The following is an 18,952-nucleotide window of genomic DNA, read 5'->3' on the forward strand; positions in this document are numbered from 1 at the left end:
TTTTACCATCATTAGGTTCATCAGGAAGAATGTTTCTTTATTATTTATTATTGCTCTGTTCTTTTAGAACATTGAGCACTCTGTTTGTAGAATACACTAACATAATTATATATATGTATATATTTATATACATATATGTATATATATATATATATATATATATATATATATATATATATATATATATATATATATATATATATATATATATATATATATATACATGCATGTATATATGAATATATATGTGTTTATATGCATATACATTAGGGGTGTCCATTATGCAAAAAATTTTCAAAATCACCCAAATTGAATTTTTTCTTATTCTAGTGTTTGTGTACAATCTAAAAAAATTTTTCTTTTAATTTTACTAACTATTCTAGAGCCCCCTCAGAGCCCCTAAAGACCCAATTTCCTGTTTAAAACAGTATCTTTTTTAGTTAAAACACAGAGAAATAATTATTGTGAATCTCATTTTTCAAGTATTTAGAAATCAAATCACAGAAATAAAGCCAAACAAAAGCAGCTTGCATAATATATGTTAAATTATCTAGTTTAAACAAGCTAGTTCTGCATTTTTCGTTAACAGTTATAGTCAAAGTATCAGACGGGAACCCCAAAACTGAAATTTTTCTTTCTGGATGTTATTAATGTTGTTTCATGGTCCAAGAGTTTTTTTGCCAATATCAGGATATCGCTGCCTGTGATTTTCAACGCCCTGCAGCAACCAATCTCTTTGTTCTGGATCACTGGTTATGATGGTGGCAAATTCTGAAATCAGTTTAACTCTTCTTTCTGCGGTATTATTTACAACTTTTACCGTACGAATAAATTTTTCAGCTTCTTTGTATCCTGGTTGCTCTGTCCACTGTTCCATTGGTTTAGCAAGCCAATCTGTATTGATGCCAAGAATGCTGAACAATGAGTGAGATTCAGGTGCCAGAAGATTTGACAAACCTGTTTGTCGAGTGATTTGACGAAAAACTGGCTTACCAAGACGAAAATTTTCGGGTACTGGAATTTCCAAGAGTTTGGCAGCCATATCTTTTTTCACAGTGGAGCTAGCATGTTTGCTGAAGAAAGCAAATGGAACAACCTCTTCTGTCAAATACCATTGGTGATTAATTATTTTAGAAAGAATGACATCAGCAACTTTCTTGTCTTTTTCTTTGTAGTACATCATGTCGTGGATGAATTGCAGGTCATTCATAGGTGCATCAGCACCAATGCTAGCTTTTGTCCAAGCTGGTGTGTGGAAAAGAGAAAGATATCTGTTCATTCTAAAAAGTTTTTTCGTCATCCTCTGATCATAAGGCAATTGCTTAGAAAACATGAACTGTTTGCATAAATGTTACATGCCATCCACTGAGCTTGGTGGATAGCTCCTGGTTTAAGAAAGTGTACACCCCGCGTGGAGTTTGCCCGAAGATGATCAGTGTGAGTGTGTTCTCAGCACATTCACGATAGTCATCTATTGGAAATGTTGTAGTATCTTCCTTAGCAAGTAGATGTGTCAAATGCTGTATGGTCTGTTCTTTAAGGTTTTGCAACCAGGTGCCTTCAACTGCTAAAGTTTCGATTGGCAACTGTTTATCCAATGCTGGCCAAGCAGTTTTAAATTCAGCAAAGAATTTATTCTCTGGATCAAAAATGTTTTTAAATAATTTTTTCCAAACTAAGCTCTGACAAAGATTTCAAAAATGCGATGTCGAAGAATAAAATAGTCATTAAAATTTAGTAAAACTTTTTTTTACACTGTACACAAACATTCAAAAAAATTCAATTTAGGTGGTTTTAAAAATTTTTTGCATAGTGGACCCCTAATATACATATATATACATTTTATATGGTTTTATATTTGAACACCAAATGCTTTTTTAATGACATTTTAATTATCTTTTGGTCTTGATTACAAATTTATTTTTTAAAACATGAAAAGGAAAAGAAAATTTCTATTTTTACGCTGGTGATGCCTATTTTTGTGGGTAAATTCGTTCCAAATCTCTAGCTCGCGTAATTTTCAGGCAAACATCTCAAATATGAAATAAGTATAGACATTAAAAAATTGAGCAGAAAACTGACTTAAAATTTAATAAAGTCAAATAACAAAAATCTTGGATTTACTCCTGAGACATACTCATGTCTTTGTTTATAAATCTAATATTATAAAAAGCAACTTACGAGCTTTTGAACTTTTTATATAAAGAAGTAAAAAAAGCATTACACCAGATTTGAAGTTTTTGTTTTTTTTCATGATGAAATGATTTTTATCATTAAAGAAACTGCTTTTTTAATACTTTTGAATTTATTAATTTTATTTTATAATCATTAATTATGCAAATTATGCGAAATATCTTTTAAACGATTATATTCATAAATTTAATGGTTATTTAAAAATCACTAGGTATACACTGTTTGCAATTCAAAAAAAATACTTTTATGAATAATTGAAAAAAGGTGAACTTAAAAAAGTCCGTATATAAAATAGAAAAACGAATTTATTTCATTGATCATTTTGAAAAAAGTTATGTCTCTGCACATTTTTATTTTTTAAATGCAAAAATGTTTTTGCAAAATTTCTTTCGCTTACGGCAATTGGTTAACGTTAACAAACGCTTTTCATGCATGGGAATAATATATCAAAACAGATAATTTGATTATTTTTTGTGTCTCTTGCTTAGGTTAAACAATGTGATTCTTTAACAGCGTAGTAAATAAATAAAACTTCGAAGTTAAATACAAAAAAAAATTATTAAAAATGAGTCAATAATCACGCTATTGCCAGTGCTTGATTTAATGATCAAGTATATCTAAAAGCTTGCTGGTGTTCTGACAAAAAGTTATGGTTATATAATCAAATACTGTGTTGCACCGCTGTAAATGTTATCCAATTTGAGGTGTTTTTCCGATGACAACTCTTTGCTGCAATCGCGAGAACCATGCTCCTCTTTGATTTTGTTGCTTTAAAATTTGTGAAGAAGTCTCCTGTGTGGAATTTTATTTGGAGTATTTATCAGATCTGTAAAATTATTTTAAATTAAACGTAAAAATTTTAAATTAAACATAGTATCTTATCATTAATTGTGTTTTTCTCTTTAATCGAAAATTGAAGAGAAAAACAACTTGTTAATGTAGTTTATTAATGTAAGCGTAAACGAATTTTTTTTGACGCTTAGATAAAAAGTTCTAGAAGATTATTTAAGAACTTTGTTCTAGATTTGTAACTAAGAGGCATCTGGCATACTCATATTGTTAATATGTTGATTCTGGTGTTTAATTATTATCACAAAATGTTGAGTTAATTGAAGCTAACCCGACACCATGCTGACTCAAATTTATCATTTCTATGAACTATGTCTTCTAAGATCGTAATTTTTTCAGGTTCTCATATATATTAAATCTAAATTCATTGACTCATTTCAAATTTTACGCAAAAATATCCTTTATTTAAGATTTATGACCATGGAAAGTATAAAATTCCCCTCATTTACCCGACAAAATAACTTTGAACAGTCGTAACTTTTATACTAAGTATTTTTTTGGGAGATAAAAATGGGCACATCTTAAGGAATTTCAACCTAGTTTAATATCCTGAGGGAGTTATTATTCCCAAAAAACTGGTCATTTTTTTTTTGCCATCATTATATTACAGCAAATAAAGAATTCTGTTCCATATTGTTAGATTGTGATTTATAGTTTGCATACCATATATCATTATATTAAATATCAACAGTTGTTTTTAGAAGGTAAATATTACTAATTACAAGCTCCACACTACTTTAAATATGTTTCAAGTTGTAAGCAACAAATGCTTTTTTTAGCGCATCAATATTTAGGTTCAATAGTTTGGAGTTTGCTCTCAAACTTTTCTCATTTGTCGAAACCGATTCAAATCCTGATAAATGAATTTGAGAGCTTGTCTGTCTATTAACAAAGCTTACAGAATGTAAAATGTACAAAAAAAGATAAATGAATAGTCCTCATCATTTGTGCAGGTTTAACTATTAAACTGTTGTAATAGCTAAATATTTCAATATCATAATTATAATTAAATATTTATTAAATTTTAAAACTATTTATGATACCGAAGACTCTACATTTCATACCGATAAACTCGATAATATATTTCTCAACTGTGTACATTCAAAGGAATTGCGTTGCCTTTAAATAGATTTCTATAGTTCGTAGAGAACTGCATTTTATCTTTGACATAAATATTGCTTAATAATTTTACAAAAAGCCCTTGAATGATTTTATTAAAACTTTTAAGTACCTTAATGTATTGCAGTAAAAAAATAATTTATAGCTGTCAATGTTTTTGAGCAACTTATTGCAAGCATTGCGTTTCAAACAATGCTGCCTTGATAGGATAATCTGCATGTGTTTGCTGTGAACAAATATCGAATAAGAAACTGCATTCCACACTCCTTGTTTTCAGAAAAAATAACTTAATCTTCTAAAAAGTTATGTCTTGAACACCCAACAGTATATAAAGACAAGAATTATTCAAGGAAACTCTAATATATTTTTTGTACCCTATTTATAAAGTCGGGTAAAAGAAGATTTTTTTACTTTACAGCATTTTTTTAATTTTGCACTTTAAGACATTACTGTTCATATATTCTATACAAATATTAAAATAATAATAATCGACATTTTGGAATCGAAGAGATGAGATCATGCAAAAGACACAAGGTTGCTTTGATGTTGTAGTTTTTTTCCAACTATTTAAAGCAAAGTTTTTAGATCTTTCGGTACTGTGTAACCTTATGAAGAAATGTTTAACTTATCAGAAACTATCAGCAGATAATGTATTTTTTCGTTTGTTTTTTCAATGTAAACGAAATAGTCAGTTCAATAATTTTGTGAAATCTTTGAACGCAAATCCGTTATACTTACTAAACTTATATAGGAATTTAATAGTTTTTAAATTTAAAGGATCTTTTACCCTTTCCATTTTCATCTACAGCTAATTCGATATAACAATTATTCATTTCTTAATTTCTTGTGATGAAGCATAATTGCTTAAACTCTTCAATGTCATCGCAATACTCCATAGGCATCTTTTTCTACTAACAATGAATGCATAAAAAACTAAATGAACCAATATTGCTCAACTTTGATCATATATTTTACTTTTTTGTTCATATTATTAATTTACTTTACAATACTTAACTACAATTACTTAATACAATTTTAATCATATATTTTATATTTATATTATTATATAATATTTATATTCAATACAATTAAATTTTTCATGACTTTTTTTTTTTGATCTATACATTTTTTACTTTAATATTTACATTTATTACTACATAATATATTATTACTGGAATAAAAAAATAATTATTGAATTTCTAATGAACTCATGTAATAAATAAATAAACTCGAATTCATATTCTTTTTTGCCATTACAAGTAGTAAGTCAACCAACTTTTTATTGAACAATTTAAAAACCTCTTTCCTTTTTTTCAGAAATTATTCAGGCTTGATCAACAGTTAGCAATTTGTTGTATCTTTGCACAAACTCCTGCATCATTTCCACAGCTTTTAGTTAACAGTAACTACAAATTTTATAAATTCTTTGAACATTGAAAAGCATAACAAACTTTGTGAATCATTGTAAACTCTCCGTTCAATTATAATCTTTTTTAAATCTACTTTAATGGATAAGTTTGGCATGTCATTTTGAAGTATTGCACATGTAATCTTAATTTTCATCTCAAAAGGATTGTTTTAATATAACAAAGAAAGAAGTACAATTGTAAAACCGCAATACTAGGTATGTTTGAAAAATGATTTTAATATTATTTCAAATGCAGTTTATGCAATACTTAAAACAATTTTGGCATGGCACGTTATTGTATAGATACATTTTATGTACCAATGAATGACCAGATTTGGGGCTTTGATAGCCTCAGGAGGTTTCGAATACCATTTTGCATAAAACCATCCTACGAATTCTGCCATGATAAGATTTCTTCTAAGTGTGGTTGATTTTTCTGTACAAATTAAATCTGATTTAAAAGCAATTGCAATTTGAGATAATGTATGGTTTTTCCAATAAAACCTAGCATGATGGACAGCTCCGTTAATTTTTTGGAGAATTTCTTACAGGAAGTAACTTCTTGTAACTACTCCAGAACTAGTCAGGTTTAATATCATCACAATCACCCTGCTATTGGTATCATGTAACTCGGTACTTCTTGTCCCATACCTTGCTGCTTTGTAGGGTTTTCTATTTTTAGGCAAAGACTGGGAGAAACAAACTCTGACTTAAAAATTGCCTGCCTTGGGGCATTTGGTTTCATAAGGACTCGGAATAGTATCTCAATAAAAACACTTATCTAAGATAGATGATAGCTGCATTAGACTTTTCGTTGAGTAAAAGCTAGAGATGGTGTCTTGATAACAATACTAATCTTGGGCATATGTTAATTGCATTCAGCTACTGTCTTGTAGAAGACCTCTTATGCAATGAACTTATGGGTCAGAAAAATATTTCTGTTATCTAGTCACAAAACTCTTATTCATCTATTAGGCTTACGTAGATGTAAACTTGTGTTGCGATGTTTTCAGCAAAGGATTATGAATGGTGAATTTTTATGATTCCACTTATAGATTCTTGCTTTAGCCTCCTTGATAATGGTCATGCAACTCTTTTTGTTTTCTCCTTTAGAGGGTAGAGCTCTAAAACTCAGTTTAACGGTTCTAAGGCCGGCAGGTAAAAAAGTTTCGCAAACTGTGTGATAGCTCTCAGAGAGGCTGATTCCGTCAATAACTGTAAAATATTAGAATATTAGCAGTGCCACAATGCGCATATATAGTGTCTGTGTTAATAACTAGCTAAATGTTACAATATATCTTTTACAAATACTCGGGCTTTTTGAAAATAACCCAGCGGCATTTGTTTTTAAAAGTTACGTTCTAAATATCTTTTAAAAGTCTTTTAACTTCTTCTGAATAATCTTACGTGAAGAACATTTAAAAGACGTTTAAAAGCGTTTAAAATACATTTAGAACGTAACTTCTAAAAACTAATGCCCGTAGGGAATCACCCACCAGTTAAACATTACCTTTTTTGAAATTAACCAGATTAAATGCTTTTTGTTAGACTAATTTAAATCCAGCTCTTTCTTATGCAACTCTCTTTAATGATCCAATAGTCAGATATTGATTTGGAGGTAAACTTATGCATTAATTCACCTACTTGTTGAGAAAGTAGCTTTGAGATCTTTGATCATTAATTTATGTGCTTCAGCCTAACATCTCTTCATTCTTTTACTTTTCTCGTTGTTCTAAATCGCTATCCTATTTCTTAAGACTGCACACTCTTTTAGATATTAAATGATTATGCTCATTCTCTTTATCTCTCTGCCAATTTTGTTATTATTATTGACTTTATTGCTCACCGCATAAGTGGCTTGGCTCAAACACCATTGATCCTGCTGCACCAAAGCTATATAAGCCTAAAGTTATATAAAGCCAAAGCACCAAAGCTATATAAAGCCTATAAGTTCTGTATTTTTCAATTTCTTATTCAAGTTTCAGAGTCTTGTTTTCCAGACAATCCGTATCAGTTACCTTTACTCCTTGAAACGTGTCTTATCTCTGACCCAAGCTTGTGATAAGTTTTTTCTTTTTCTAATATAGGTGGTTTCAACCATGCATAATCTTTATGAATCATTCATCTTTTACTTCTTCTTTAAACTCACCTATTGTCGCATTACTTAATACTAGCCTGAAGCTGACTGGAATACCTTTCGTGACTTTCTTTGTAAAGGTCCTTGGGCTGATATTTTTTCTTTATTTGCTAATAAATGCGCCTCTTACATCACCTCCTCAATCACAGCTGTCAGAAATTTATAGTTTTATTCGTTTTTGTCAGCTCCAAGTCGAACTTTATTCAACTTAATGTTTTTTACCTTTTTGATCAGCTACTACATTTTATCGCAATCATTCGTTTTTGTTTGTTTTTTTTATCTTTTTTAAAAGAACAATGCTCTCGTTAACAAACGCCTATTTATATTGGGAGAAATTAATGGAAAAACGATGATTTCTGATGCAAAGCTTTATTATTCTGAGTTCTTGTTTTCCTGCGTGCTAAAAAATGAAACCTTTGGTTTTAATTTGTAAAATTCTGCTGATCTTCATGACCCCTCCAGCTATTTTCCGATCAGTCTTATATCTGTTACACGTTTGAGTCTATATTGTTATTACACGATCAGTCTTATATCTACACACCTTTGAGTCTTTATTGAAGGAATTTCGTTTGGCTTGTGCTATTGCTCTAGATATATCTAAAGCATTCTAAAACGATTGACATGCTAGCCCTTTTCATAGGCTTGCTTCATATAGTGTAACTGAGAAAGTTTTTAAGACTGTCAAATTATTTCTTTTTAAGCCCTTTATCAAATTCATTCTCTACGGTTCACACTCTGCTTTGTCCATCATAATTTCTGGGTACCTCAAGGTTCTCTACTTAGTTCTGTTTTGCGTCTTATCTACATTATTTATTTTCCTTACCACCTTAAATCAAAATTGGCTCTATTTGCTGAAGACTCAAAATTTTACTCCGGCCTTAACTGTGATGTGTTAAAAACTTCTAATACATCATACTGAGTTTAACAGTCAATTCTTCTAGTCAAAACCAATTTTAATCCTCTCTATTGACTGATAACTTGTCAACTATAATTACAGAGCAATTCCTTTTTGCATTAGATGGAAGTAATGAGGAAAGTAGTGGAGTAAAAATTATTTTAAATATATCAAAGGTTTTCAATACTGTCTTATGATCTAAAAGTCTTCATACGGTTGCTTTATATAGAGACTCTAAGAATGTTTTTCTTAAATACTCTATATAAAGCAACCTAATGAACCTAATGAAAACTATTGAATCAGTTGTTTTAATTAAATTTGTTCTTGATAAGCAAAATTCCTTATTATTTTGTACAACTTTTGGGGTACCAGGAGGTTACGTCCGTAAATCTGCGTTGTTCTTTCTATATTGATGATCTTTTCTGAAAATCTAACCTCTAAACGGCTCTATTTGTTAATGATTCAACGGTTTATTTCAATATCAATAAAATGTCATTACTGAATAAATCATGAAATAATATTTTCCCTACAACTTAAATCAGCTCGTGAACTTTAACAAAAATATTGGATCATTAAGTATGAATGAAAGCAAAACTTTTATGCTAGTGAATAAATTTTATTGAACTTTTTACTGAAATCTTTTCTGAAATTTTTACTAAAATTTTTACTGAAATTTTTACTGAAATTTTTACTGAAATTTTTACTGAAATTTTTACTGAAATTTTTACTGGAATTTTTACTGAAATTTTTACTGAAAAACATTTAATGAAAAAGTACACAAGCTAACCGGGCTCAAAATGGAATCATATATTGGAAATTTTTAAACTTCTTTGAAATACATGACAAGATGTAAGATCCATTAATATGGTTGCAAGAAACCGATATAAAAATAGACACTAGTTATGATGATTTGAGAAATGATAAAAATGTTTTATACCCTGATGTTAGCAAAAATTTGCATATAAATACACTAACAAATAAGGGTACAGATCACTCTGAAATATAATTTTGAGATTGAGGATACCGCGGCGCATTTATTTTAAAACAATTGAGAGCAACGAATATCTTCTAATTTCAAAAGAATCTAATTTATAAAGTTTGTAAATTAGATTCTTTGACTAAAACAGAAGGAACTTTAACTTGTTAAATTATTTTACAAGTTTATAAGTTCTTGCCAAATATTATTCAATATTTTGGTAAAGTATATTTTCATTGCTCAATCTTATACCATTTTTATATTTTATTGCTTTTATTATCAAATCACATTAGTGATTATTTCATAATTAAAATTAGTAATAAAATGAAATATGTACATAATATTGATCTATACAATTATAAGTTTCTTTATATATGTTGGTAATATCTTCAAAAAATTGATGAATGTTTCACATCTATATTTATTATACTTAAATGTTTAGATAGTGACTTCTAATTATATTCAAGCAGTTATGAATTTCTTATAAACAACTGTAAGTAGCATAATTGATTTAGCTATAATAATTAAGTAATTAGTAACATTTACATTCTAGTATTACTACAATGAATACTGCATTAGAAGCAGTAGCCGTAGATGTAAACTTTATACCCGAAATATGTTGAGTCAAACCTTTAGAAGTAAAGTGATTAAACGTATATCAAAACGCTCAAGTAAAAATGAAAATGGTGAAGATTTTAATATTGTTAGTGAAAAATCAAATTAAAACAAAAAAGATTATGTTGGTTTACACTTTGCAGTTGCTGGAGTATCTTCTCCATTAGCTTTTAAATCTAAACACGTTTAATAAAATAACAGTGTTGTTATCAAACAAAAAGTCTATAGCAACATTTAAGAAAATATATATAACGTCACTTGCATTAACTGACTGGCTGTTTAAAAAAAGTTTCCGGAACATGGCATGATACAAACAGTTTATATAATTTTTTCTTTGTTTTAAAGATAACTATTTGTCATTTAAAACAAAGAAAGTAGATTTACAAGACTTTGCATAATGCAACCAAAATGGTACACTACTGTTGGTGCTATAAAAACACATTCTAAATTTATGTGTGTAATTTATAAGTATTAAAAATTACATTTATATCCTTTTGTTGTGAGATATATGGAATTTTATCTTTAATTATCAGCGACATGAAAATTAAAATTGTTCACAACTTTGCGAAACATTCAGGTTGCTTCTGTAAATTTACCAAGGTTTCCTGGAAAAAGTTGTAGGAAGTAGTCATTGAATTCATTGTTCTCGAATAAAATGTGCATTTATTAATTATCAAATTTATGTGTCCAAATGGTCCTTCGAGGTCGTTTAAATGACAACTAGTGATAGATAGCCAATGATTCCAGATGTCAATATTTTTTGGAGAATTGAAGTGACGACGACAAAAAGAGATATATATTATTATTTAGCTAAAAACAACTTTTGAATAATTCATTTTCTTGAAAAAATAGATACTTTTGTATTTCAAGTTTTTCTAATTTAAAGATTGCTGAGTCTGAAATTATTACTTTTTTAAAATGTTTTTAGTAAAATCTATAAAAATGTAAAAGATTTATAAAGATACTAAAACTTGCATTTCTTTTACAAAAACGCAATGTTCGTTTGTGAATAATATAATAAAGTCAAAAAAATATATGAAACATCCTAAATTGTTTTTTACCGATTCGATTTATTCGTAAAGAGTGGTGATATATTAGGCTTCTAATTTTCAAAATGATATATAAATAAAATATTTTTTTATTCGTTAGTAAAGTAGTAATTATGAAATAATTAGTAATAATTAAAACACAATTTTAATCTGAACTTGTTTTAACTTACTATGACTCCCTGTTATGTGGTTTACAGCACAATTTCTTTTTATTTAAGTTATATGTTGTTATATATGTTGTTATTGATGCCTCGAGTTATAATTATTTAGAAGAGGTAATGTTATTTAGAGTTACTACAACGGATTTTTCACTATTAGAAATACTATGAGATTGCTTTAAAATTTATTTTAAAAAGATCACGTTAGTCGTGGGATGGAGTAACTTAATATCTAAATTCATAATATACTAATACTGAAGCAAATAATATGACAATTAATGATGACTGTGTCTAACAGAATTATTGCAGTATATCATTTGATAAGAAAAAGCTGCTGCTAGGATGCAAACTTAGATTATTATCTTTAATGCGCAGGACAACATACACACTACTCTAACCACTAGAAGAGCCAAAAAGAATAATGAATCTTTTCATGAAGCTGAACGCTACCTGTTGTATAAAACGTTCAATGGGCTAATGTTTTCTGGTGACTATTGTTACTTATTTTGAATTATGCTAACATCAAATAAGACACTGATTGAAAAATCACTTAAACAAGAAATCTCTCTTATCTTAGTTATGAATATGATATAAAAAATTTAACATTACAGCAGGGTAGGAGGAGATTCAACTCAGTGGTTTAAAATTATTATTAAAATTATTTATTTTTTTTTATTATTAAACAGAGTTACTAAAACATCTTTTAAAAATTTATTAAATAAGTTTCCATAATAAAGTTTAGTTAATCATTAACTATTATCATAAATAAAATCAAATAATTTATTTCAAAATGAAATTAATAAGAATAAAATATAATTTGAAAGAAAGTCAAAAGCGCACAAATAAATAAATGCTCCTTTTCTCCAATTTTTTGTTCTTTACAAGAACTCGTCAACATTAAGCAAAAGTTGTCACAATTGAATATTCATTTTAGGAAATAGATAAAAAACAAAACCAACAAATGATTTTTTGTAAACAACTCTTAATTTCAGGTATTATAAAAAGAATGTATTGAAATAAAATTTCTAATTTAAATCATATATTATGATGAATAACTACTTTTCTTTTTTGATATCATTAATAAAATCAAATATTTTTCATAGCTTTTTTTATTAGCAAAAATTATGTTTTGTTTCATAACATATACTATTACTATTTCATATTGTTTTTATTTTTATAAATCGAATTGAAGATAAAATCTTATTTTGACGAAAGCCATGCACATATGTTGGTGTGTTATTTATCGGAGCATTATCATTTAATGTTGAATCTAATTAAAAAAGGGTTCACACACTGTTATTTCAGAATATATTTCTTTTGTTATAATTATTGGTTTTCTCTTAATTAAATCCATCTCTATAATATTATTTCTATGCATACGCCTGCAAATAAATGTGGTGTTTGAATCATATCATATCACGTCCAGCTTGGTAGAACTAAAAAAAGCAAATATCATATATATACTTTAAGCTTTAATTTTTTTTTTTTTTTTTTGAAATTATTATCAAATAAGCAAATAAAAAAAATAAAATAAAATAAAAAAAAAGGGAAGAGGGGGGGAGGGTAATGTAGTTACAAATTAATAGTTGTTAATTCTTAAAAAGAAGATAAAATACTCCATAGTTATCATAATCATGAATAATAAATTTAAAAGAAATAATTTATTAAGTTATTATAACATTTTAATATTACTCAATATTTAATATTTCAATAGTTCTAGAAAATAATCTTTAACTATCTTTTAAATACCGAACCTAATGAAGTTCATTAAAACTAACAATTTCATTTCGTTAATTTGTTTTAACTTCAAACTTATAAAGTTTTAAAAAGTTAAACTCTACCAAATTTTTTTATAGCGGCAACTGCATTTTTTTTTTTTTTTATTGGATAGGGTGTGGGGTTTAAAAAGTCTTCAGATTACACCCAATTTGTGTACAGTAGTAATTAAATTTACCAATCATATATGTTTCATATACCATTTATTCTATCCGGTAATAAAGCAAGCTCCTTTGATTAACACGTTGCAAAAACTTCGGGAAAGTATTTTATCGAATTATTGCTTCTAAATACGAAAAACTTTCCAACAAGTGAAGAATACTGTGCGAACTAAGTATAACTTAATAACATTCATAATATTTAGGGAAGACTGAAAAGATTAAAGCATTATAAAAGTTGCTTGATTGAAACCACTTGATACTAAAAAATATTATAAAGATTACTGTTGTTAGGTACGCATGTTCAAAATAATTATTGACAACCAAGTTTTTGTGTTAGTCATGCATAAAAAGTCCAGTATAAATTACAAAATGTTTTGTAAGCTTATTGCATTTTTTATGACGGCTATAAAACCATCATCGTTTAATCTAAATAAAGATAAAGAGTTGATAAATTAGACTTTGTCATTAGTATAATCTACATGATGTTTATTGTCATAATCATTATGACAAAAATCTAAAAATTTCACATAACATATAAATGGTTTTGATGTTTGTGTTACTTAAACTTACCATTCATAAAATGTTAATAGCAACACAGATAATATAATTTATGAAAATGTGTAAAGTGTTAATAATAAGTCCAACCTTCTTAAAACAAGGCAAATAAAAACTTAACTAAATAAATTTGGAAAAATTTAAATTACAAAATGATTGTAATTTAATATTTCCAAAAGTGTCAGTTGTTTTAGATACTTATTTTTTACTTTTTTCTATTGTGCATTCAATAAAAGATATTTATGCCATTAATAATTTATGAATTTTATTTAGTATAAAAATCAAAATGACATTATTCATTTTATACAGTGTTGCACATTTTCTTATAAAAGTGACTATATTTAAAATTCCAGCATTCTTTTCTGCTTTATCAGCATACTTTAGTATTAACATTATTTGCTAGTTTTTCAAAATGGCGCGTTTCCAGTGTTACTATCAAAACAACTTTATTATTATAGTTATTATATAATTATGATTAATCGTTTTTATATATTCGCATTTTTCTTTTTTTTAAATATTTAGTAAGTTTAAGAACAAATAGGAAAGTGTATAAAGTTTTCGAACATGATTTTAATTACAAATGTCATATAGCGCAGAGAAACTTTATATAGCTTTTATTCAATAGACATGAGTGATGATATATTGAGAGATAATTGCAACTTGTTAGAAGAAATGTTTAGTTCTCTATCTCTAGTGTTAGTTTTTCATTTCATTCTTCTTATTTATCATTTTTTATTTCTTACTTTTCATTTCTAATTTTCATTTTTTAATTTAAGTCTTTAGAAAATCTTTCATTTTTAAAATTTTTTGTAATTATTTAAAAATTTAGTTTAGTTAAGTTGTAACTTGAATTTAGTCAAATATAAATTAGGTAAACAACAAGATTTGTTTACATGTTGCAATCCCTACGAAGACGAAAAGAATACTTCTGATGAAGAATTGATGAGTGAATCAATTGATTCAGTGATTCAGTTTTTAGCAACAACAAACTTTGTTTGTTGTTGCGAAAAACTGATGCATAAAATCCACAAGTATACGGGAGGTAAGGCTTGAGTTTGCTCAAAATAAACCCAGAAGAGTGCCACTTTCAAAAGCAATAAAAATTGTTTAATTTGAGTTTCTATAAAGTGTCGAACTTACAATACTTTTATTTCTAATTAAAAAATCTTATTTTTATTTTTATTTTTTATGTGCATGAAAAAATAGTCAGTAGTGGATGAATTTAATGATAAATACCAGTATTAACAAGTTAATTTGAGTTTAATTTTTTTTTTTAATTTGGAATAACGATTTGCTCTATAATAACAGTGACTGTTTCTTTATTGAGATTCAAAAAGGTATTTTTGTATATCCACTAAAATTTGTAGGAATACAACACCTTACTCACCTTACTTAAATAGATCATTTAAAATAGTTGTTATATTTAATATAAAAGTTTGAAACTTATAAACTGCAGTTAGGGTAACTTTTGCCCAATCAACGCATTAAGTATGAAAACTTCATTCATTTAAGCCAATTATTTTTCTCCGGCCTTTTTTGAAGGGTAATTAAGAATTAGAGGCGGCACTGCATACATACCTAATACTTTGAAAGGTTACATAAATTGTTTATTAAGTATGTCATTTTCTGCTAGGCCATCATTGAACATGGTTGGTGTTTAGTTTTAGTTTTTGGTTTTAGTTTTTAGCAAATAAATTAAAGACAAGTGCTTCCACTAAACAAAGAACTACCTTACCTATCAAAGGTATTGGTCTATTGTCAAAGGAAAACTAAGGTTCAATGTAAATGAAGCTAAAAACATCGAAGACTTCAAAAATAAATGAATATGGGCTTCAAAGAAAGTCCAGCCAAAGACGGTGCAAAACCAGAAAATTTTCAGAGCATGCAGGATCAGGTGCAGTGTTAGGATGTGACTTTGCTGAATGATGAACCAAGCAAGAATGAGTTTCTGTTAATGGAACCAAAGTTAATTGCTCCTTTGAGCATCAACAAATGGTAGTAATTGTAGAAAACAGAACGCAACATTATGACAATTAGAGAGAAACTCAAGTTTAAATTGTTAATACAACAGCAATGTACTGTTAATATACAGGCTTATGTTTTGATTGTTTAAATAAATGCAGTTAAATTTCATTAAAAATTATTCACTATGCCAATATTAGATGTTTCTAAGTTGCTGGTTTTTTTTCAAAATATGCTCAAAGCTTATTTCAAACCCTGGATCTCTTACTTCTAGAGCAAGCACTCTAAGCACTGCGCCACGGCAACTAAAACAGTTAAAACAGTTAACACCAAAATAGTTTAACAAATTAGTGTTGTTTAACAAATTAGTGGCGTATTTAGGGGTGCTTCGAGCGTTTACTAAGTATACAATCGCAAGAACTACCAAATTACTCTTAGATTCTTGCAAGAAATCCAGAATTTTTAGCTTAAAAAATGCCGTATATCTTGGGATGTGAGGAAATAAAAGTTTTTATTCACTAAGACTATCTGCAATACAGTTCAAACTTTAAAGTTGCTTGCTTCATAAAGTTCATAATTTATAAATAAATTTTAGAGCAAGCCTCATAGTTTCATTTAGTTAATCCCTTAATTCAACTATTGTGTTGAGTTGAGAAATGATGCAAAAATAAAGATATAGTTGCAGGTTGTTTTTTTTTAATCGTTCATTTAGATAACATGTTTTTACCATGCAGAAATATTTATTAGAATTTCAACCATTAGCAGTTATGTAAAATATATTTATATAATAGTATTACTGTAAAAATAATATTATTTTGGTTTATTTGAAACTTTTATAATAATTATCTTAGGTTGAAATGCAATCAAAAAAAATTCATTTGATTTGTTGTTTATGGTTGCTACATATAACTTGTTTTTTATTATATACTGATATTTATTAAATATTTATCAAAAAACTTGTACGTTTTAAAAACTTAGTTATCTATATCATGTTAGTTTTAGTTGCTATATAAGTTTGGAATATAAAAAATGATCAAAATTTAAAGATCTTTTCTGTTATTTACCTTTTTACTATTCTTTAGCAATTTAAAATCTGAATACAATTCAAGACATTTTTTTATTGTATAATTTATTTTACAGTAGTATCTAACTTTTGAAATACTATGAGTAATACTAGCTAAAGTTAACAAGAGGCATGATTTTTATTGTTCTGTGCTATTTTTAATAAAACAGGTTTAAAAGCGTAGACCGAAAAACAATAATTTTAAACGATGCTCTTTTAACTGTTCAAAATTTACTTTTTCCCAACAAATTTCCTTGTTAAAATAATAAAACTTTATATATTGTTTGTTGTGTTTTAAAAAACCTGTTTATTTGTCCAAGTGAAATTCATCATACCATAAAAGCCAGAAAATATAAAGACTAAACCATGTAAACAGTTAAGGGAGTCTTTGCCTGTCAAAGTATTTTAAAAAATAAAAAACATACATAAAGCTATTCCAGTAGATATTTCACGTTGATAACAAGGACTTTGCTGCCTAAAAAGTGGGTACTTTGTCAATTTAAAAAAAAATGTTTTTCCAATATTTTTACATTTGTAAGAAAAGTAAAATAGGTTTTTGTAGACTATTCAAAATCAAAAAATCAAAAATTATTCAGATAAAACAAATAATGTTTACTATTAAAACTTTTAGTAAAACAGCTTAAGGGCAGCCAACAAAGTGAAAGACGCAAAAAAACCTTCAGGTATTTTTTGACAAAAAAATAAAGTTTTAAGCGTAATTTCATATTTCAAGAACAAAATAAGTTTAAGTCCTAATTTCCCAGCATTTCACAGAAATTAGTTTAACTTTTTTCTTTTTCCAATAATGTTGAAACTTTAATTAAAATGCTACGTATAGCACATTGATCTTTTGTTTCTCAAAAGATCATTGTGCTATACGTGCCATTTTAATTAAAGCTTCAAATCGTTTTTAAAGCAAGTGAGATTTTAAGAATGGTTTTTAGACTAAGAATGAGTTTTAAATCAGTTTGAAAGTATTTACAGTAAAAAAACACAGATTTTCTTTCTTAAAAACTTATAATCTACTAATATAAGCCTTGATTAACCAGAGACTTGGTGCTTAAAAGTACAGAATATGCGTTATTGAACGCCATTTGGGTAGTTTTGGGTAAAGGAAAAAAGTATATAGCAGATATTTTTTCCTTCGTGTATATAACTTGATATTATATTCGTTTAGGAAAACTTATCGCTTCCTCTCATTTTAAACAATTTTTTTAATTGCATGAAGTTGCTACATCGAATGAATCTTCAAACCGCAATAACTTTTAAACAGCTTTGAATTATGCTCTCAAATTTTAAGTTTTTTCTAAATGTTTTGAAGAAATCCCTGAAATTTTCAAGAAAACTCAATAACTTACTTATTTCAACTTACCTCATTTTTATAAAAAACGACTCTTAAGGATGCACTCTTATAATTAGTTTTTAAATATATCTGCATTATTTATAATTTTGCTAATTTTGTATTTATAAAATTATAAGAATTTTTTTTTTAATTTCTCCTAAAAATACAACTTTAAATAAATTGTGTTCACTCGTTGAAACTTTTCCAATCATAACGAGTTAACACATGTTGTCAAGGAAACGAGTAAGCACATGTTGTCAAGGTAACGAATTAACGTACATTGTACAGGTAATGTGTAGTACTTTAATATAACATAAATAAAATTTTGGTGAATTTGTTTAATTTATTTATTTAAAGTAATCAGAGTGTGTCTATTTATTTCGTCCACAAACACACCTAATTTTGTTCAAGTTCCTTCTGATTTTTTTTAACTTCAAATGGAAAAAGCCGACAAAAAAAAAAGACAAACACATATTCGCTTCCAACAAGGCCGCAAGCAATCACTATTAGAGTTAAAAGTTACTGATAGAGAAAAGATGAAGATTGTAGAGCAAGATAACGCTCGACAGACGACTAAAAAGATTGCAACTTATATGAATCAGGAAAGCAAGATGAAGGAAGCAAATTCCAAAAAACAGATGTTCGAGGAAAAAATCTAGGGGAATAAGAGTTTTTGAAGAACGTCATTCTATTT

At 27.5% G+C, this 18,952-nt stretch overlaps 1 protein-coding gene across 4 annotated transcripts in view; it reads right to left on the minus strand.

Annotated features, from left to right (window-relative positions):
- Window positions 1–2,323, minus strand: part of LOC136089419 (uncharacterized) — a 77,408-nt gene extending 75,085 nt beyond the window's left edge. For all 4 annotated transcript variants that reach the window (XR_010643038.1, XM_065815406.1, XM_065815405.1 and 1 more), the window contains exon 1: window positions 2,182–2,323. Coding sequence is in view for 3 of the 4 variants with exons in the window: in XM_065815406.1 (XP_065671478.1) it covers window positions 2,182–2,254 (73 nt within the window). In the remaining variant the exon portion in view is untranslated. The remainder of the gene's footprint in view (window positions 1–2,181) is intronic.
- Window positions 2,324–18,952: the final 16,629 nt, after the last annotated feature.

The sequence above is a fragment of the Hydra vulgaris genome, chromosome 13, assembly GCF_038396675.1.
Source record: "Hydra vulgaris chromosome 13, alternate assembly HydraT2T_AEP".
Lineage (NCBI taxonomy): Eukaryota > Metazoa > Cnidaria > Hydrozoa > Anthoathecata > Hydridae > Hydra > Hydra vulgaris.